The sequence below is a fragment of the Cebidichthys violaceus genome, unplaced genomic scaffold (assembly GCF_023349555.1).
Source record: "Cebidichthys violaceus isolate CVI_PGR_0920_01 unplaced genomic scaffold, fCebVio1.0.p SCAF_4, whole genome shotgun sequence".
NCBI classification, from domain to species: domain Eukaryota; kingdom Metazoa; phylum Chordata; class Actinopteri; order Perciformes; family Stichaeidae; genus Cebidichthys; species Cebidichthys violaceus.
Genome location: NW_027176594.1, coordinates 19,048,765 through 19,070,824, shown reverse-complemented (window position 1 = coordinate 19,070,824; position 22,060 = coordinate 19,048,765). Strand labels below are relative to the sequence as shown.

General features: G+C 45.8%; 1 protein-coding gene across 11 annotated transcripts in view; it reads left to right on the top strand.

The window, feature by feature from the left end:
* Positions 1 to 22,060, top strand: part of add3a (adducin 3 (gamma) a) — a 67,485-nt gene that overhangs the window by 26,376 nt on the left and 19,049 nt on the right. For 4 of the 11 annotated variants that reach the window (XM_068726760.1, XM_068726759.1, XM_068726758.1 and 1 more), the window contains exon 2: positions 13,729 to 13,973. In XM_068726760.1, the coding sequence (XP_068582861.1) occupies positions 13,779 to 13,973 (195 nt within the window). In that variant the 5' untranslated portion in view covers positions 13,729 to 13,778. Of the gene's footprint in view, positions 1 to 3,156; positions 3,313 to 7,060; positions 8,369 to 9,478; positions 9,730 to 12,783; positions 12,803 to 13,728; positions 13,974 to 22,060 lie in introns of those variants that run through there. The other 7 variants (XM_068726763.1, XM_068726756.1, XM_068726753.1 and 4 more) reach the window with 7 other exon arrangements.

The following is a 22,060-nucleotide window of genomic DNA, read 5'->3' as shown; positions in this document are numbered from 1 at the left end:
TCATCCAGACACAGACCCCGAAGTTTCGAATCCGGCTGCTTCCTCGGATTGTATAATGGATAGTCCCCGAACCCACACACACACACACACACACACACACACACACACACACACACACACACACACACACACACACACACACACCAGCTCTCTGTGCCGACGCCCCCTCAGTGTTGTGCCTCGTTGCTTGACCACAGGCGATTCACGGGTCCCTTAGCAACGATGGTCCAACTCCATCTGACAGAGGGAACAGAGCTCGATTTCTGGATAATTTCATTTCATATCACGCGTGAGGTTGGAATTAGATTAGAAAGATTGGAAAGTTCATGAACTGACGGTGAACCCTCGAACTTTACTTCTCTTCATCGAGTGTGTTTCGTGTTTTTACAAAGTCACTCCTACTCCCACTTTATCACCCGGGGTCAACCGCTAGACGGTCCTCAGCTGCTAATCTCGGACAGTGTGAAAATGTGGAACACAGCCCAGCTGTTGATGTGCGCTTATTACAGCGGAGAGTCGAGTCAAAGTCAGCGGTCCAGTTCTTGTCCGTGTGGAAAAGACTGCTGCTTTCTCTGAGGGGAAAAAGTTCTGCTTCATTAAACAAAGATTTCTGGAAGATCTATTCCCCCCCCCAAAGCATAAACGCATGAACACGGTTATTATAGTCCTTATTGATCCGCCATGTGACTGCGGTCGTCCACGCAAAGACCATATTCACTGTAAAAAGGGCGCATTCAGAAACGTCTCGATAAAGCTGACAAAAAGCACATCTGTCACAATTTGGATACACATGACTGCCGACCCTGTTATATGCAGCTTCACAAGTCTGATTTCAAATAGCAGACATTTCATATTGGAATGAATAGATAAGTAAGGAGCCATTCTGTGGTTGTAACACCTTGCTTATACTTGAACTGCTCACTGCACTAGTTTGTTTTCAGTTGTCTGTTCTGGGGCATCGCAGACAAACCTTTCATTATGTAGTGCTTCTCACGTGTTCCATTTATTGCCCAACATACAGAATGAATCCATTAATTCCAAATGAATTATCGACTGTTCCTGTGATAGAGACACACTTTTGCCCGTGAGACAGCCCAGCAAAAAGTAATAAGTTGGTCATCTGTCGGGAATCGAGGACAGAAGTGTATTCTCGTCCTCTACTGCAGGCACTCTGCATAAGGGACTGCGGCATAGAGCGTGAACTCTCCAGGGGTTTTTACAAATATATGAAAGGCTTATCTGTCCAACGTTTGTTCTGACGGCTAAAGAGAAACTGCGCTGCAAACTTTTGCGTCTGGATCTGTGTTACGTGGTTCAACATTTCTGATGAATTAGTCACAAAACAAGCTAAATGATTAATAAAACACATTTTCGGATCAGAATGTCCCAGTGGAAAGACACAGACATTTCAGTCTTCTCCGAGTCATTACTCCAATTTCTTTTAGATTCAGCGTGACTTTCTCTTTCCATGGATATCATATATGTATTATATCATCTATTATGTCCATCTAGAAGTGTCTAAATGCTCCTTATTACTCCAGAAGTAGTCTGAAAAATATGGCGATTCTTAGTTTTCTTCAGTACAAACGTAATCCAGTGACAGTTGTCTTGTGCATCCATGAGTACACTGCAAACAGGAATAGCTAAAAGCTAATTCGATATTCTTTATATGGTGTAGATTTGCCAAAAAAATGTTCATTTAGACCAAAAAAGGGGACTTAGACCACAAGTTGTAGACCACCGTGTAGTACCTGATTCCACGGCAACGTTGTGCTTCCTGTCTACATCCCCTAAAGCATTATGGGAACTGACTTTTGTCGGGGTGTGACTTTAAAAACCCCAGTTTTTTTTTTAACGGGTACCATGAAGACTTTTCCAAAGGGTTCCTGTTTGTAGGAAAACCATTAGAGCGTAGTTACATAAACACAGCAGAGTCAACTCTAAAGAATCTTCTGGTTTTTTTTTCCTCAGTCAGGCATTGATGTCTTTGAGAAATGTCAAGTGATTCACACCGAAGCCAATTCAGCACACAGCTCTCTCCTGTAAACGTATATTGTGTCGGTGTTGCCATGGAGCTGCCCGGACCGCTCTGCCGTTCAGGCCCCCCCCCCCCCCCCCCCCTCACTATAAAGCCAGCGTCTGGCGGTGAGGACATACGGTAGCAGTTAGCCGCCGCGGCACCCGGCGATGGATTGTTTTTGTTTGCGTGGTTAAAGCAACAGGATCCTGTTAAACTGTGTCTCTGGCTCTGTCATTACGGCTATACAATCACAGGGTGATTAGCAGCGTGTGTGTGTGTGTGTGTGTGTGTGTGTGTGCGTGTGCGTGTGCGTCAGAGTTTATTCTAACATTTCAGTGGGGTTTGTTTGTGTATCCTTTTTAAATTGTCCTAAATTGCTCTAACATCAATGTCAGAATCATTTAACTGAGCAAGCCCAATTAACTTAAACTTAACTGTAGTGAATGACCCTGTGTGACTATTGAGAAGTATGCTGCACAAATGCAGCTGCTATGAAGCTTAACCTGGTGGGTTCTCTGTGAGAGGACTGTCCTGTCCATGAGCATTCAAGCCAGGCAGCTAAGCGTTACAATACAACATTAAACAAGCAAGTTATTACCTGTTAATTACTGAGCTTTAGAGGTACTGGTAGGCAGAATGTATTAGCTCTAGCTGCCGTGTCCCTCTTTATGCTAAGCTAAGCTAAGCTAAACGTCTCCTGGTTGCAGCTTCATATTCAGGGGGCGACGGCGGCGACGGCGGTGGCGGCGTTCGGTGCCGGGGATGAAAGCGGGCGACCCCTTTCCTTTCACACCGCTTTGGTTGAGAGGAATGGCCGGTGGGATGGATGCGAAGCCACAAAGCACCTTTTTGTCTCCTGAAAGTTTGTGTGATTCGCTCTGCTTTGGCTTTCATGTCACGGTTTCATTGAAGACTCGTGCAACCAAAAGACTGCCGAGTGTCGACTTTTTTTTCGATCGACTTGGTTCTCATTGGCTTCAAAAATGTGCCGTCAGCTGTGACGTTCTTTCCCAAACTCCTTTGCGGTTTTAGTTCAAAGTTGAACTTTGGACTCAAGGTGATATTTCAACATGTTGTTGTGTTCAAATCGTTCCCTCTGGCCCCTTTTTAAAATGTCACTACTGCAGGACCTCTTTCCCTTTTTCTTCTCTCCGTTTGGACTACTCACTTTACATTAGACATACATAAACACATGTATTTATGTATGTTGGAGTGTCGACATGAAAACTTACTGAACATAAAACTGAAACCAGAGGACACGATGTTTTGTTCTCCTTCTCTGTTGACTCAAGGTGTGTATTCTCCTTTGCATTCTCTTGCCAACAGGGAGTGTAAAAGGTGTGTGTGTGTGTGTGTGTGTGTGTGTGTGTGTGTGTGTGTGTGTGTGTGTGTGTGTGTGTGTGTGTGTGTGTGTGTGCGTGCGTGCGTATCAGGTTATCTGATGTGCTGTGATTGCCATGGGAGTGACGACAGTCCACATGTTTTGTAGCCTCTGTTTAGAACGGTTCTAGGGTCTCCACATGGGATATGAAGCACAGATCAAGACGTTACAGGAACACTCCGGACGGTGGTTTCTATTTTCATATCGTCCAATTGGTGTCAGGCTTCAAAATACAATCGCGTCAAACGAAAAATGGATTCGGTGCTAATCATCCTATCCCCATGCTGCGACACCGGGGCAAGAACGAGTGAACAGAGTCATTATTATTATTATTATTAGCCGTTTCCGTCTCCATCCTAGTTTTAGTTACGAGCATCGTCGGGGGAATCGTGGTTTATTTTGGGTCCTTGATGAGCATACGTGCTCTAAACCCTTTCCTACAGACAAACACTGTATTTCCTCAGCCATCTGTCACCGACGTGCTTTTTTGTTCAACTTGACCTGGAATGGCACATTCGACCGAGGTGACGACTAGGGCGGAGACTTCCCATTGTCACTTCCAGGCCTCGTTTTACCTCCGTCAGTAGAGGAAATAAAGGAGTAACAATGACTCTCTCTATCTCTCTCTGTCTCTGTCTCTGTCTCTCTCTGTCTCTTCTGTCTCTCTCTCTCTCTCTTCTGTCTCTCTCTCTCTCTTCTGTCTCTCTCTCTCTATCTTCTGTCTCTCTCTCTCTCTCTCTCTCTCTGTCTCTCTCTCTCTGTCTCTCTCTCTCTCTCTCTCTCTCTCTCTCTCTCTCTCTCTCTCTCTCTCTCTCTCTCTCTCTCTCTCTCTCTCCTGTCTCTAAAGAAGCTTGTTGTCTCTCTACCTGAACCTTGAGGCAGAGGCCGACTTCCCATGTCACGCTTTAGTACATCCCTGTAATGATGTGTGTGTGTGTGTGTGTGTGTGTGTGTGTGTGTGTGTGTGTGTGTGTGTGTGTGTGTGTGTGTGTGTGTGTGTGTGTGTGTGTGTGTGTGTGTGTGTGTGTGTGTGTGTGTGTGTGCATGCTTGCTTCTTCTCCATGCTAAGTAACACAGCTGCTCAGACAGGGACAGCATTGTTCCCAGTGAACGCTCCAGGAAGTGAATCTGAGCATGTCTCAGTGCGTTAAACATTAGCTGCTCTCTAAATGCCTCTTTACCCCTCAAACATGGATAGAGGGCTATTTAGGATCACTCCATACAAAGTGTAAAACTAGACAGGCTGTTAAGAAACGATAAACAGAGGAGTGACAGTTTTACGGGTTCTCCTCTACGTGTGTGTAGGTGTGTGTATGTTGTGTGTGTGTGTGTGTGTGTATACACAGCAGGTGACGCAACATCGGCCCATTTTTTCAGCCCTGCAGGGTCAGAAAAAACAGAACTCGCTCAGGGCAGCAACCTTTATGAACATAGCTGATATATAAAGTAAGGCCATGTTCAGACCAGCGTTGGCCCAGCATGAAAAAAAATGCAATGTTTCGTAGAAATGAAAAAAAATAAAAAATAAAAAATCTTGGTTATAATGGCTGCAAACGTGCCACCTTTCAAAAATGTTGAATGATTTTTTTTTTTTTACGGCTTGCATACAGTACATAAATCTAGCACTTCCCACAGTAGAACAAAAGCGTAATCCAGGAAACTAGCAAGCCCTTTGTCCTTTACATCGACACACAACTGGCAATATGAAAGAGGCGGGGCTGGTCATCATTTCCCTGGGACCACTGTGCGTCGACACCATCTGGCAACGATTGTTTTGTCCGGTCCGACGTGCGCTCTCAGATTATTCTGTAACGTGAACGGGGTGATTGTACCGTTAACCTTGCGATCATCGAGGCGCAGGATAAATGAATGCCCTGCAAAATAGTTCCTTTGCAGTGCTCTAAATGGCTGCAGTGTTTTGACATCTCCAGGTGAAGTTTGAAATCCTCGAGTTTCCCGTCATGAAAGGACAAGAGCTGCTACCAAGAGTTATTTTGGAGGCCGTCATGTGCTTTACACCGTCCTCTGGGAATCAACTTGACCTCCCTGTCATGTGGGTGAAAGGCGTTTGAAGTTAAAAGCAGTCAAAACAAGCAACACAAAAAAAAAAAAAAAATGCTCTTCAGAGCCATTAACTGAAAGACTTTTTATTTTCTTAAGCATAACCACATCTGTCAATTTCCCACCGAGGGGTCTCGCCACCGTGTTGTTTCTGTTCTTGTGAAAAAGCTCCGAGAGCCCAATAATGAGCTCAAGTGTTTGCACATTCCTGAACGGTTAGCGTCAGTCAACGTGCCCCCCCCCCCCCCCTCTCCTGTTACCGTTTGGTGGAAACGCCGACAGAGCGCTGATAGCGGGGCTTTTTTTTTTGGCAGTAAATGGATACCTGCGTGCATTTAGGGCCAGGAGACGCTCAAGTCTTCCTCTCTCGTCTGTGCTTTTGTTTTTGTGCACGGCTTATCGCCGAGTCAAGGAGGGGACGACTTCAGCAGAAATACGGGATTACTTAGTGAGCAACAGGACTCGTTAATCATCGGACTTGATAACAGTTGCGTAGGGACGGCGGAGTATCGAGCCTCTTTTTCTTTCTTTTCTTTTTTTTTGACCGCCTGGGTTTAGTCTAACTTTGTCTCTATGTGTCACATGAGTCAACCTAAAGCAATAACAGTAATTTGGGTTTCCACAGGGTCACGATTAGCGGTCGTTAAAGACAAGCCTGCTGTTGTCGAGCAGGGAGACGCAGCTGCTTTGACGCTGTCTGGCTTGATTTAGCACTTTTGTATTCGAAGGTTTAGGTAAACCAAAGGTCAAAGGTGCAGTAATGTTTAGCAAACAGTTTAGTTTTTTTTCACCTCTGACAGTTATGATATAAATTTCTAGGTTGGGATGTGTGTTACACAATCCATAGTACAGTGTAATGTGTGTGTGTGTGTGTGTGGAGCTCTGTTTCCCTGAGTCAGGCCTGCCAGTGACAGCTCGGGGACTGTGTGTGTGTGTGTGTGTGTGGGGGGGGGGGGGGGGGCATAAAGTGCTGAGTGATGCAGCAACATCCAGGAGAGGGGTGGTGGTGGTGGATCAGTCTCCTTTCTATGCCCGTCTATACTTGGCATACACACTGCACTGCAGATGAGAAACAGACGCAGGGCAATACAGTAGAACACCTAACATTGTGCCGTATCAATATTTAACAGAGCTTGCCAACAAACCAACAAATTTTGTATTTGATCAAATATGAGAAATTCTTAAAGATATTGAAATTGTATCATTAATTTTGCAAATCAATTTGTGTTTAATGTAGAAGTAAGTTTAATGCATAGTAAATGAAATGCAGTTTAGTGTTGCTCGGCCCTTTGCAAAGCATGGAAAATAATATAAAAGTCAAATATAAGAGTTTTCCCTGCAGCTTCTACTGAAGGATACAAACAACGATGCTCCGTCAGACAATGATGCTGCAGATTTTACTGATCAGACCCAGAAACTAATCAGTGAGGTCTCATCCCGTCAGCATTTGGTTGGAATGAAGACCTGCAGACTTCCTGCTCTAAAAGAACATTTTCTTTAAGACGATGCTGCAGTGGATTCTCAATCTGAAATAAAAAGTCCAAATTACAGAATTTCAGCGTAGTGTTAGCCTATTAGAAGATTACAAAATGAGTTGTTTTTGTTCTGAAATCTGCACATTTCAAAAGTTTAGTCTGATGGTGGTTCATTGCAATAATCATCAGTCATACAGTATATGTGGGTTTGTATACCAATGTATACAAATGAGTATACAGCCGATGACAGTTAAAGCACTTCCTCCTCCACCGTCTCATGCCTAAAGTGTCATTTAGGAATGCACTGTAGAAAATCAACATGTAAGTGGGTCAGTAGTCGCAGCTTTGGTGAGAATCAACCTGCAGTAAAAAAAAAACAACAACAAACCCCAGATAACACTGATTCTGTAGAGAAAGCTGCTATAAAGGCAGTGCAGCTGTGGCTGCAGCAGGTTTGCGTGCTGTAGTTCCGCCTCATAAACACTGACCTTTTAGTACGGTCGCCTGAGGGGTGACGGGGCAGCAGCGAGTGTGAATGAAGGATGTGAAGAGGGAGGAAGAGTGAAGAGAGCGAAGATTGTGGAATGTGGGCAGAGAGACCAGAAAGTGAATGGATCAAAGAAAAAAAAAGATGACTAGACAGACAAACGGGGGGAGAGAGAGAGAGAGAGAGAGAGAGAGAGAGAGAGAGAGAGAGAGAGAGAGAGAGAGAGAGACAGAGAGAGAGAAGGCGGTGGTGTGATTAGTCTGTGTGAGCCTGCGCTCTGATTGGTCGAGCAGCCTGTATGTGTGTGTTTGCCTGAATGTGTGTGTGTGTGTGTGTGTGTGTGTGTGTGTGTGTGTGTGTGTGTGTTTCTAGCCAGTGGGCGGGGGATTAAGCCTACGTCACGTGGTCCCTTTAGCTTCTTTTCCACACAAACACACCACCCTCATTTGCAAAGGGCACACACATACACACACACACACACACACACACACCACACACATACATACACATACCCTCTCACATACACACTCACAGCTGTTGAGGCGTCTCTCTGTGATAAACGCCGGGGCAGCCGAGGAGCAGAGCCCGCAGGAATTTGGGAGAATCTGCTGGCAGCTCGGACCAAAGAGCATCTATATGGACAATCTGGTGGGATAAGTGGACCGACTTGGTTTTGATGATCGCAGCCCTGGCTCTCACTTTCTGTCGTTCATATCCCGCTCTTTCTCTCTCTCTCTCTCTCTCTCTCTCTCTCTCTCTCTCTCTCTCTCTCTCTCTCTCTGTCTCTCTCTGTCGTCTTTTCCCCGGCTTCTCTCTGGGACTCAGTGTTGGAATTTGAGCGCAGACTGCGAGCAGCAGAGAAAAATAGAGACATGTGTTTTGCCCCAGCTGCTTACTACTGCTGCCTGATCTCTCCCATTCACTGACCGAGGAGGAAATACAAGGTTGGTTGGGCTTGGCTCATTTGTTTATGGACTGGTTTATTGTGTCATTACACCTAGATTTTGGTTTGGATATTCACATTTCTTTTAAAGACCCAGAATTCACTTCTTTTTTTTTTGTGTTCCCACAAGCTGCCAAAGCATGACTCCAACCTCCATCCCTGAAACTGATTTGTAGTTTTAGGGGAATTCCGTGTTAGTATGGCTCCTCTGGCACACACACACACACACACACACACACACACACGCACGCACGCAGGCACACACGCAGGCACACACGGCAGGCACACACTCCTGCCCTATAAACAGTAACAGTGCAGTGAGTGTGAGCTCCAGAGAAGATTAGCTGTGGCTGTTATCTCTAACGTGTAGACTAGCAGAGGCTGCATGTGAAGGAAGACGCACTTTTTTTTTAACAAGAATCAGCCTTCAGCATATATACTTTTGTCAATAGTTGGAGGGAATGCCCGTAAAACGACTCCAAACAAGTTTAGTTTTTTTCGTGTGTGTTTGTGTTGCAATCTGCATAGTAAGGTTGCACAGAACCCAACAGCCCAAACTACCACCAGCCGCTGCCGTGGGTGAGCAGTGGCAGACAACAGCAGCGACGGCTGGCAGGTCGGTGGGCTTCGGAAGAAGAGTTTTCTCTTCCTCGTAGTAAAGCGATAGGAGAAACACACACACACACACACACACACACACACACACACACACACACACACACACACACACACCGTCCTCCAGTTTCACTGCAGGCGTGTTTAAACACACTCTGAGTTTGTTTGTGTGTATGTGTGCCTCTACAGGTTTTTCACTGCAGGTGTACTTGTGTATGCCTGCATGTGCTCATTTACAGTGTGTGTGTGTGTGTGTGTGTGTGTGTGTGTGTGTGTGTGTGTGTGTGTGTGTGTGTGTGTGGATATAATTAGCCAACGTACAGATTCTTTCCTGGTATTGTTGCCGTTGGGGTCGTAACACAACCCAAAGGGCTGTTTGTCTATTTTTAGTGGTGGAGACTCAAGTAGCCCAGGCTATGAAGCCCCCCCCCCCCCCCCCCCCCGGAGCAAGATAAAGATAAGAGGTGTGTGTGTGTGTGTGAGCGCATTATCCAGATTGTTGTGTTGACTGCCTGTATATTTTCTACTAATTTTGCATGCGCCAGGCGGGTTGTACGCAGTCTGTAAGGACAGGAAAAATGAATTGTGGAGGAAACCAGACGGAGCGATGCAGCAGCAGATACGCCGGTTAGACGCAGGTTTTCCAGATTAGCTGGCTGTCGTCAGATGAAGATGGAGAGTTGTGTGTCGTCTGAGCCGCTGGCTCTGCTCCAGCTCCAAATGTCAGAGACCACTGAGGCATTATGGGTGAGCACTGTCATAGAGACAAACAGTTAGCTCCCGTAATAGAGATCAAGAAAGGAACTCGTTTTATCAAGTATAAATATGTTGGTTTTATTTTGGATTGGATTGGAATGCAGTCACGCATTAATAAGACGTCTCTGAGGTTTAAGTCATTCATCATTTGATGTATGAGCTGCAACAAGTAGTTGATGAATCAGTAGTCGTATGATAGAAAGTTAATGGCAACTGTTTTTGATAATTGAATAGTTGCTTTAATAATTGTCAATTTTTAAGCAAACGTTTGCTGGTTTCAGCTTCTCAAATGTGAGGATTTAGCTTTTCTTTATCATAGTAAACTGAATGTATTTGGGTTTTGGACTGTTGGTGAGACATAACAAGACAATTAAAGCTGTCACCTTACGTAGTTACTGCTTCTTAATTGAAGGAAGTTGCTGTTTTTCTTTGTGTTTTGTGATAGGAAGTTGAATATCTTCAACTGTTGGACGGTTAGTCAGACGAAACAAGTAATCTGAAGACATCAGCCTGGGCTTTAGAAATTGCGATCAGCCTTTTTTTCTGACACATTTTCTGACCCAAATAATTAATCAATTATTCAAGGAAATGATTCCCAGAGAAATGGATAATAAAAATAACCATAAGCCCTTGTAAAATATACTTTAATCTACACATCTTATGTAATTTATTGATGTTTGCAGTCCAGTTATGTTTCAAACCTAGAGGAGTGTTGCTCTCTCTTTCTCTCCAGAGCTCCTAGACGAAGAGATCTTGAATCTCGACGGGACATTCCTGTTTAAATGGAAATAAAGTGACATATTGTGAAGGTTGAGGCTGGACATCATGTAGCTCCTGGTAACCAAAGACGTGCTGAGCATCATTACGTTGATAGCAGTCATCGGTTTCGTAGCGCTCTTAAAGTAATTGTTTATAGATGAGGACGTTTTCATGGACAACTCGCCCACTGTTGAAGACGGGTTGTGTCTGAAGAGCTGTGGGGGGGGGCTCTAAAGGTCACAGGGTGAGAGGTTGCAGTCTCCTTGCCTCGGGCAGCGGTCGCAGTCTAGCGCCCATCAGTAAACTCAGCCAGCCTCGTCTATATCTGCCACACGTTAATGGAGCGTAAATCAACGCAGCGCTGTCCTTTAAAGGGCAATTGTGTCTCGGATTTCCAGTCGGTCACTGAACTCGATCTAAACTTTCTGCCATTGTTGTGAACACTTCAATGCGTCTCGTCGGATCAGCGTTCGAACGAATCACGAGGGAACATCTGCCCTGTCTGTGAAGCATGACATTTCAAGTATAAACATTGGTGCTGTAATGCGGTGGATTAGATTTCATTCTTACTCAGATTAATTGTGCAAACTCACACAACAACCACCACCACCACCGCCACTCCCCCCCCCACAAACCTCCCAACCGTCGATCTCTCTGGATGTGACCAGACCGAGAGGATTCGGGATGGGGACAATGATCTATTGAGAGAGGGGTAGAGAGGGGTGGGGGGGAGGAAGCTCATGCTGAGGACTGCTGTAGTGTGTCTTGTGACAGAGTGTACTGGTGTTTGTGTAAAAGGAGGGGGAGGCAGGGTTTGGAGCTCGGAGAAGGTGGGGGGGGGTGTGTAACTTTATTTTGGTGAGGCTACAGCTGTTGCTTTCGGCAGTGACAGAATTCCACTCATTCAGCATATTTCAGGCGTCTCCTGTCAATCATTACTCCTCAGATGAGTTTCTGAGCATTGTGGCTCATCACATTTAATCTACTTTCGGAGCAGTTGGACTTTGAATGAGTGCAAGAGAAAAATATGACGACGCAAACGCGGCACAACGGCAAATTAATTCCTCGGGTCTTTCTTCCTCTACTCCCGTCGCCAACCCATCGTTTTGTGGTTTCATCCGAGCCCGTCTTGTGCACTCAGGAAGCAGTGCAGGCCAGCAAGCAGGAGGATGAATTCAATATCGGGTTACGTAACTCTTCCCTGCACAGCTGCCTTCAATTAAAGAGGATTTTTGGGGCGGCTTCTATTCGCTTCCATAGTATAAATCGGAGCTTTCGTTGTGGGATCAGGTAGTGAGCAAGAGGCTTCCTGTGCTCTGAGGGATTCTCTGTTTTGCAGAAAACCTAGATATATCTGCACATTATTGTCATATTTGAGGCGTAAGCTTCTTTCTTTATCCAACGATTTACTGAAACTTGTAACTGTATGTCATCATCTGCATAGAGGGGGATGTGGCAGGGAAACTAGTTCAGATGTGGGAAAACCAATTGACAAACACGTCGAGCTGCCGCTGAAGTGTCCTTGAGCAAAGCACTGAACATTTGGCAACTCAGTGTCCATTAGTAGAAGAAGCAGCGCTGGTGATATCAGGGTGAGAATAATGGGCCCTGTAGGCCATTGACAGTCCTTTGGAAAGCATATGTTGAATGTTGTTGTTAGCTTTCTTGCATATTTGAATTGGTACAGTGGCAATACTGTAAATGTTAAGGCAACGCAGTGAGTTTCATCCAACAAGAGAAGGCGAGATGTCGTGATGAGGGGGAAAAAACAAACACGTTGTTACACGTTGATCCGCTCTGAAGGATTTTCTGAAACTCATCGTTTGTTCGGTATGACTCGTCTATACACCAAGCAGTGTGTCACTGCGCTAATCTCAACCATCTTTTTAAGTGGCATTTGACCTGCGTGAGTAGCTTAGCGGCATGTGCCGACCAAATCACCTCAACACCCCCCCCCCCCCAGTTTCAGAGTAAAGGGTTAAAAAAAGGGAGAAAGAGTCACTTCTGGTGGAGTAACCACTAAATGTTGATCCTCCTGCTGTCAGACGACCACTGGGCCTCTGAAAGCCGGAACGCAGCCTGATTCCTTTCTTAAACTCTTCCTTGCTCTCTCTTTATCTCTCTCTCTCTCTCTCTCTCTCTCTCTCTCTCTCTCTCTCTCTCTCTCTCTCTCTCTATCCCATTCCTCTGCTCTTCAAGCCAAGACACCATCTGTTCAAGCTCCCATAAGCCCCGCCTCTCCCTAATACACCACCAGCTTATCCCTTGCTGCTGCAACAGCAGCCTTCCTGGGAAATGCAGTTTTGTATGTTTTGCCTGTCTTTTCCAGTGAATTGAATCTTCAGGCCACGGTCAAACGGACCAGTGAATCAGTCTTTGTGTGTCAGGATTTACAGGAATCACTTTCGTTTGTAATTTTTTTTTTTTTTGTCAGACTTCCTCTAAAGTGCGTGTTGCATCACAGAGTCGACTCTTTCACATTACACAACAAACGCTGCCATATTTTCAAATGCATTTCCTCTGTCTTTATCGTCCGCGTCCCTTTTGGCGGGACACCAAGGCATTTGGGGTCTCTCTTGTTGCTGTAACAATTCCTGTATCCTGCAAAAAATGCTTGTTGTCATGCCAGCTGACCTGAGAGTGAACGGTGGGAGTAAACCACCTCAGTGGTCAAGGCCTGGATGATCAAACAAAAACTGCTCATGTCGTCCTCGTGCGCTTTTGACCCGGCTAATGCCTACGTGCTGCTTTGACACGATGAGTGCGCTAATCACAGGGCAGAACATTTCCGCGAGCCGTCACTCTGTCATCTGCTGATGATGTGTTGTTTGTCAGTGTATTGGATTGCCAGGTTAGAAAGTAACATATTACTTTTTGATTACTCTATTGAGTAAGCCCTTATGTCAGTTAAGTAAGTTAATCCTGTTACAAAAAGGACAACAGTCATTTAACGTAAGTGATGGATATCAAACATGAGCGGTGCGTCCATCAGTGAAGCCTTTGTTGTGTGTGTGGTAGTTGTTTAGTTGGAAGTAAGGCAGCATACAAATTAAATTGATAATAATAGACATTATGAAAGTTTGCAACGCGTTTCTTTTGCGTTCTGCAAGCAAATCTGGTTTGCGTCCTGCTTTGTGTTAAATATTAAACAAATTATTAAGTTATATTAAATACAATTAAAACCCACTTTGCCTTTCGAATGACATGATTTGCGTTCTGTTCTCTTCTCAGGTGGGAGTGAGAGCGGCGGCCATAGAGCGAGCGAGAGCGGTGAAGCAGGCATGAGCGCGGACAGCCATCAGGAGGTGGTGACCACCCCGCCCCCACCGAGCGGAGGGACCAAGGAGCGCTACTTCGACCGCGTCGACGTCAACGATCCGGCGTACATCAGGGCCAGGAACATGTCGCCTGACCTCCGGCAGGACTTCAACGTGCTGGAGCAGAAGAAACGCGTCACGCAGATCTTACAGAGCCCCGTAAGTCTGTTAACTGCATTTCAGAAATGAGGGAAATGCATGAAATCTCTCACGGGAGGCACATCGTTTTTTAGAGGACAGTGGAGAGAGATGGGAAGCTGCTAAAATGGTAGAAGAAGAAGAAGGATATCAGCTGATGAGCCTTGAAGTTACACAATGCACATACAGAACCGTGTCAGGTTGATGAAACCGATGCATTGCATAGAGCGTAGAGAGTCCTGGAAGTGAATGTGTTGGTCTGTAGTGGAAGGACGGATAGACAGCATAGGGCGGTAGTTACCAAATGGAGAACTTGCTGCCCTCACTGACTACTACTGTGGGTAATCAGTTCCCATTTTCTCTCCTGTCAGTTATTATTCCCCAATCAAGTGATTTCTGAAGACCTTACAGCATCACATGTGCCCGTGTCGATGTTGCGACACCGACCACAGAATCAAAGCGGTCGGCGGCCTGTTATAACCCTATTATAACCACCGGCTGCCACGCCCCTCGCTCGGGCTTTTCTGCCGGAGCAGTCCCGATCCAGCGGCTCTCGTGTTGGGTCAGGTTTTGCTGAGGTAAACAACTCTGTGAGCACAGGGCATATTTCAGCCAACACGCATCATGTTGTGCTTTGATTCTTCTTTTTCCCCTGGAGGTCTGGATTCTTGAGAATTACTGTTGCTCTAGTAGCCGAACTGAAGCGCTGGAGGTACAGTTGGGGGGGGTTCTGAGGCCTTTTTTGGGACCACACATACTAATTATTTAGGCACTGTAAAGGCAAAGTGCCGGGCTGTATCTTTGCGGGAGGTTTGCAGATGACTGTAACCTGCAAAGATCAGAATCCAGCGCAAATATTGTGATTATAAGAGGCTTAATTAAGGCAAGCCACAGCAACACTTGAGCACACTTACAATAATAATTCAATATTTGCCGTGCTTTGTAGATCAACTTGTTTCCTTGCGCATCCCCCCCCCCCCCCTTTGCTTCAGCTCAGCCCACACAGTATTGGGAATATTTGCTCTGCACTATTGACTCAAGGCTGGTCTCTGACTGAAGTGCTCTTCACTGTTGACAATGGAGCCGTACATTTGCAAAAAACAAGGTGTGTGGGTCTGTATGCGTTTGTACTCTGCGATGACAAATGCACTTTGAAGGAGTCAGCGGGGACGGATGGTGAAGTTAAAGTTAGATAAAGGTTAAACGCTGCACAGGCAATGAATGTCATGAATGAATGTTCCTCCCAAGCAGAGTTATACAAGCCTGGAAGTGTGTGTATGTGTATGTGTGTGTGTGTGTGTGTGTGTGTGTGTGTGCGTGTGATTTGATATTGGGTAGTGGCCGCCGTGGTTTGGCCCGTCTCGTTTTTTAAGCTTTAAATGTGATCCGCATTCTGCACATGCCCAGTGTGGTTTTCTTGGCACGCTGCGTTTTGTGCCAGATGTCTGGAAGGGCACCGGCGCAGCGCTGCTGATGCAGGTTTCCACTTGATACTCGGCGTACGTGATTGAGCGCCACAAGTGCAGTTAGGGCCGAGCAAAATGAGTGAGTGCATCCGCAGTTCCCCGCTCTGACTAGACACTCGAGCTCGTCTGTGGCCGACCGTCACCGGTGTCTTTTTGCGGCGTGTGTCTCTCCACAGCCGGCTCCGGTCTGTCCACAGCCCGACAACACCAGCGAGAGGCAAAGCAAAAACAGTGCCGGCCCCCTGGTGATCTATCAACCAACGTCCACCCTTTTGTAATACAAACGTATGAATGTATTTCATGCTTCTGTGAAACTCTCAGGCAGGTGCAGAAAACACACACGGATGCTGCCGACCACCAGCTGACCATTGGCTCTATTCTCTGTGGTGCGTTCAAGTGCTACACTCGACGTCACGCCGCGTTATGCATATTATTCCCGAGTCAAACGTCCTACTTTTATGGGAATGCTCGCAGGTGCTGAGGAAGAAAAGCCCGAGTTCACGTCACAAAGCGAGTCGATATGTTATCTTTCAAATGGAATTTAAAGGATTTATCGAGCCATCAGCTCCGGCAAAAGAAAAGCCCGGCTCTGTTGAACCTGTGGTAAACCCCTCAGCTCTCAGTCAGCAGTAACAGGTGGCTCCCTGTCGGCTCTGCAGAGGGGTTTTGTCGGTCCTTACATCAGGACAGTTGGCCTCTCAGTGCCGGTTCGCTCATATTCAACAACAACAACAACACAGTGTGTGTGTGTGTGTGTCACCAGCTGGTCATGCACACGTGTGCCCTCTCTCTCTCTCTCTATCATCGCAATTTCTTTCTCGGTTGCTCTCTCTCATATTCAGCTATAACAACAACGTCACCAGCTGGGTATCCGCACATGGCGTCTCTCTCTCTCTCTGTCTCTCTCTGTCTGTCTGTTTGTTTTGATTCCAGTGTTATGGGTCTAGCGGCGGCTCCAGATTACATGTTTGTAGCGCTCGGATGGCAGGTTGTATTTAAAGTCGGACCAATATAGACCAGGCGGGACTGAATCAACTCAGCTGACTTCATCCGCTCGCCTCATTCATGCGGCAGTGTTTACCTTTAGAAACTGGCAGCTGAACCTTGAACCCATTCGGCCCCTTTGTGTGTTCTAGCAGGCTGTTTGGACACTTACGCCGCCTGTATATGCAACAACAATATGCACAGGGAGGCAAAGTGGGACAACTCATGGGGGTGGATGGGAGGTAATGCGTGCTTGTGTAAACTGGAACACATGAAACAAATACATAGTCTGCGAAGTCTCCAAAAATATTGATCACGTTTTCATCCTGAAAGCTAATTGTGTTTTTATCTCCTCTATACATAAAAGAGCAAAAAAGTTAATGACTTTTAAAACACTTTCCACATTTATAGAAATAGTTTTAATATGTAATTTCCTTAAGATAAACAGCCGAGCATTGTTTTCCCTCAGCGAACTTCTGGTTCATTTGTATGACAGTCTGCTTTAGTTTTAATAATACTTGATTTATTCGGTTACTTAAAATCATACGAGGAAGGAAGCGAGGAAAGGAAGCGAAAGATTTTTCAGATTTTTGGTGGAGTGTTTTGTATGACATGCAAGGATTACAATTTGCCTTGAGGCGGTTTGTGAGGCTCACTAAGGGGATTTTCCGTTGCATTTCGAGAGCTCGGACACAGATTTTTGGCTGAAAATGCAAGTCTCATGATGTCACGGCTGTTAAATCATGATATTAATTTTGTTTGTGTTAAATTCTTCGGTTAAGCTTCTTCTCCCTGTGATGGGAACTAGGTTGACGTGACTCTATTTGCAACCCCAAAAAAAGTCGAAAGGTCAAAAGCCGCCAGAGGCTCGAAATCAAATCAGATGAAATTGAATTTGAGTTATAATTCCACACGCTGCTTCTATTTTCTGCATCTCCGCTCATCTTGCTGTTCTCCCCTGCTAGCAGGGTTTCTGACTTACTGATGCCAAGGGGTAAATTTACTCTGTCTCGTTTGCACTAGTCATGTGGCACATTGTGTCCTCTTGCCCGTTCTGCCAAGTACCCACTTGTGTGAGGCAAATGTCACGGCTGCGCTCTATTATGTCTTCCCCCCGTTTTTTTTTTTCTTTTTTAAAGTCCTGAAGGTCTCGTTTGGTCGAACATTAGTGGTTGAACTCACTGCAGAAACTGTTTTTAAAACCTCCTCCGCTCCCCTCAGAGCCATGTCTCAGCAAACTGTGTTTCAGTTTTGGCATTTCACGACATCTCTTGGGTGCTGAACTGAGCAAAACCTCCAGCAGTGGAGCAGTGCCCTCAGGATTAGAGGGCAACATACTAAAATGTTACTAAGTCCACTTTAGCTCATGTGCAACCTCAAAAGGAAAGGCCAAAAGTCAAAAGACTCTCTCGGGTGCTTAGTGTGTACTGTAAGCTTTCCACGTCTGGCAACGGTAATGTTTTAGTCAAAAAAGGAAAATAGATGTCAAGATTTTGTATGTTGCTGAAACTGAAGCGTGAACCTATTCCTAGCTGGAAAGGTGCACTCAGTAGAGCGAGTGCTCTGTGATTGAAGCTGTCAGCCAAACAAACCGTCCAAAACAATAAAAGTGAGCCGCAGAGAAAGAGAGAGGTGCTCAGCAGTGTGTGTGTGTGTGTGTGTGTGTGTGTGTGTGTGTGTGTGTGTGTGTGTGTGTGTGTGTGTGTGTGTGTGTGTGTGTGTGTGGTAGTTTTCGTAAAAAAAATGCAAACGTCTTTACTTTACTGTGAGTGCAGAGTATTCAGAGATGCACTCAGCTGTGTTAACACTAGCTGTCCCCACCAGTTAGGAGTAAGGAAGTCAGCAAGCAGCCAAATTTCAGCATAAAACAGGTGATGGAAGGTGTTCCGTGAAGATGTGAGTCACCACAACCACGAGAGGTCTTTGAGCATGCAGCCATAACCGGCCACCCAAAATATTACGCAGTTTGCTGCAGCAGAATTCGAGATTAGCCGTGGACGGACGCGGAGGCGCACGCTCACTCACGGGTGCATGGGCATCGGACGCTCCAACATGCTGGATCGGTATCAGGTAAACGCGTGAGATGAAGGGCGGAGAGTTTATGCAGAGTACGGAGCTGTTGCAGCTGTAGTTGGGGACCAATTTCCCTGACGCACACTCTGAGGTTAGATGGGGGGGGGGGGGGGATCAATAGCTTGCAGGCAGGCGCTCGCTTACTTTGTAACACTGTCACGTTGGCAGCTTGAAAGAACAGCATTGTGCTGACATAACCGGGTTGTGGTTGTGGCTGAAATTACAGGCCTCACCTGGTGAGCAAGTGTGTGTCTGCATGCTGTAAGGGTAATGGGTGTGTGTTGGCCTTTTTTTTGTATCTATCTGTACATGTGTGTCTCAAGTTCTCACGGCAACTAGATTCATTCAGAATCTGTTGAGTTTGCCTCCTTTTACTTATTTACCGGTTCATTCAGCCTGTTAACGTAATCTGAGCTTGGATGCCGTCACCAAGGGACCTGAAAAAATGTTCTTCTAGGTGAACTGAGAAGCAGTTTTGTAGGAGTGTGAATGTAATCCTAACCTGCTTCAGGAAATGACCTCAGAACATTGTGTTCACAGGTATAAGTAAACCCGATTGGACCTTTTCATATCCAGCAGATAAAGCCTGGTTTAGCTCTGCTTGTTTTCAAGCCTTTTCAAGTTTTGCTGTGTGAATTTAATAACCTGATCGAAACTTTAATTGTTTCATTTCGCAAGAGGGCAAGGAGTGTGTGTGTGTGTGTGTGTGTGTGTGTGTGTGTGTGTGTGTGTGTGTGTGTGTGTGTGTGTGTGTGTGATAATGCTGAAACCACCACTTCTTCAGGGCACAAGCACAGACATGCAGGATCGGCAGCGCTCCAACAAAGTCCTGACTGTCTTCCTTTCCCACAGGACGACGTACGACTGTTAAAGTCTGCAACAGTAACTGACTTAGACGTCTCTGTAGGTCATATAACACAAGCTCTTGGAAGACTAGAAACTTCCTGTAGTGGTAAGAGTTCGAAGAAGAGTTTCTATCGTCTCTTGGAGAAGGTGACCCAGGTGATCTAAAAAATATGCTTGTGAAAATGGATTTTTTTCTTCACCATCCACCAAATAGTAAAGTCTGATAAAGTTCCCTTTCCAGGAAGCAGCTGCCCTGATGTTATGTCCTTCGGCGAGGCATGAATCTCAGCAAGAACCAATGAACTCTCACCTCCGAGAACGTCTGAAACATTTACATCTCCGACTTTTGTTGCGTTACACAAGTGGCCATGTTTTACTGCTTTCTCTCCTGGGGGCTGTGACTCGTACACCGAAGTGCTGGCGAAGCTCCAATCCGCACGCCAACTTAATTCTCTCAAGACCGCCACAGGTCCATTTTGAGAGCTTAACGTTTGTCTTTGTGGAGCTTTTCCTCATTTCTCTGATGGCATCACACGTATTTCCTCCAGTAAGTGGAGAGACCTGCTAGCCTGCTTGCCTGTCATTGACGTTAAACAGGCAAGGTATGGATGATGGATGTTTGTGTGAGGTTTTTTCACTCCAGAGGCAAATGTGCTGTAACTGCAATGATGTAATGTTTTGAAGGGAGTGTCTTTAGTTGAGCAGTCACGGCACAGCAGTTAAAAAAAAACACACTTGATGTGTTTTGTTTTTGCTGCAGATGTGGGAGGTTGTTTTTTTTCTTCTCCGAAATAATAATGGTAGGATCCACTCTGGGCCCCAGAATTAATCTGTTTAGATGATGAGAATCAAATCCCTGCTGTCATAATCTTCTTGGGAATACACACACAAATTGTAGACCAGATGCCTGCTAGTGTGTGTGTGTGTGTGTGTGTGTGTGTGTGTGTGTGTGTGTGTGTGTGTTTGAGTTTTCATGTGCTTATTTTTTTTAGGTTTTGTTCCAAAACATTGCAAGTCTCTTGTGTTGAAAGTTTCTCTGAAATTGATTGGACGATATTTTAAAAACAAAATTCTGAGGAGGTTTTTTGGCTAATTCGTTTTTTTCGCCCCACAACTTTTTCACTTTTGGTGCACTGCCTCATTTTCAGCCATGACAGGCAGCTGTCTTCAGCACAGAGCTCTAAAAGTCCACTGTGCTACTATACCACCTGCTCAGCAGCAGCAGACAGCAAGCAGACAAATCAGGTGAACACAACGGAGCATTTAGCCCCTAAAGAGCCAGGTGGAGAGTTGGTGGAGACCGTTCTAGTCCAATCAGGGTCTCGGTGTCTCTTGACTCCGATGAACTGTGTCTTTAGCCCAGCGTCTCTGATGTAAATGGGATGGCACAACAGTCTTTGAAACAGAAATGCCCAGAACAACAACAACAGCAACTGAAAACAACGAAGAAAAAAAAAACGACCCACCGCCGTCAGACATCCGCAACAGGCTGGTTGCCACGGCAACCTCGCCACTAGGGACTGAAGAATGTCTGGCTTGGGTTCAGAATCAGCGGTGCTCCACAGGACAGTATGTGCCCTGACACGGGGGGGGGGGGGGGGTTGCTCCACTTTCAACAAAACACCCCCACATGGGCACAAAACCAAAGGCCTCAACTCCATTCGCTGAAGACTAATGGACCGTCCCATGGGGGGGACTCGAGGGGGTGCGTGGGGCAGAGACAAGGGGAAGTTAATTGTCAGGGATGCTTTTGTGCACAGCTATCTTAGAAATGTGTTGTTAAGCAGGGAGATGAAATGAAGACATTAATATTGGATGTTGCCCTGCAGTAGGAGTGACAGCATGGAGAAAGTGTTGAGGCCTCTCAAGCTGCGCTGCTCTTCCCACCAGGAAGTTAGGCTCAGAGTGTCAGACATTGTCAGCTAACTCTATGATAAGGTGAAGTTGATTTTAGACCAAATCCAATGGGTTCGTAGCCTGACATCACCAGACCGAGTCACAAATGAGGATTAGTCCGGAACACCTCAGTTCATTTTTGATTTCCAGGGGATGTTAGCAATGGGGTAGACCAAAAGGCTTCAGGACGCGATAGTATAGCCCTACAACCAATACGAGAGATGATGCATGCGAGTGGATCAGTGACCAGCTCTGCCAATCACAGCACATTAGGGCGGGACTTAGCGCAAAGCCGGTAGGAAAAAGTAAATCAAACTACAGCGAGCAAAAATGAGCTTGTGAACACATTTGATTGTGTTTCTTTTTGTGAAAATATAAATACTCTCCAGTTTGTTCAATACTGACACAATAGTGGCTTCAACAGAAAGTGACCAGTCTTTTCAAAAATGCCTCATCTAAGATATGAGAACTATTGATTTACACTTACCGATTCCTTATCTACAACATCCAATAATGAGTTGCATTATGCGTACAGACTGTTGTCTTTGTAAAGTGTTCTTAACGGCTGATTGTAGGCTGTGTTTGAGCGCGGCGGTGCTGTAACGCAGCCAGCTGTGTGTGTGTGTGTGTGTGTGTGTGTGTGTGTGTGTGTGTGTGTGTGTGTGTGTGTGTGTGTGTGTGTGTGTGTGTGTGTGTGTGTGTGTGTGTGTGTGTGTGTGTATCTGGTCTGGCATAAGAGCATGTTAGCATATACCGCATTGTGTCTGTGGATTCAACAGATGACTGTAGACATATGAGAGTTAGCCACACACACACACACACACACACACACACACACACACA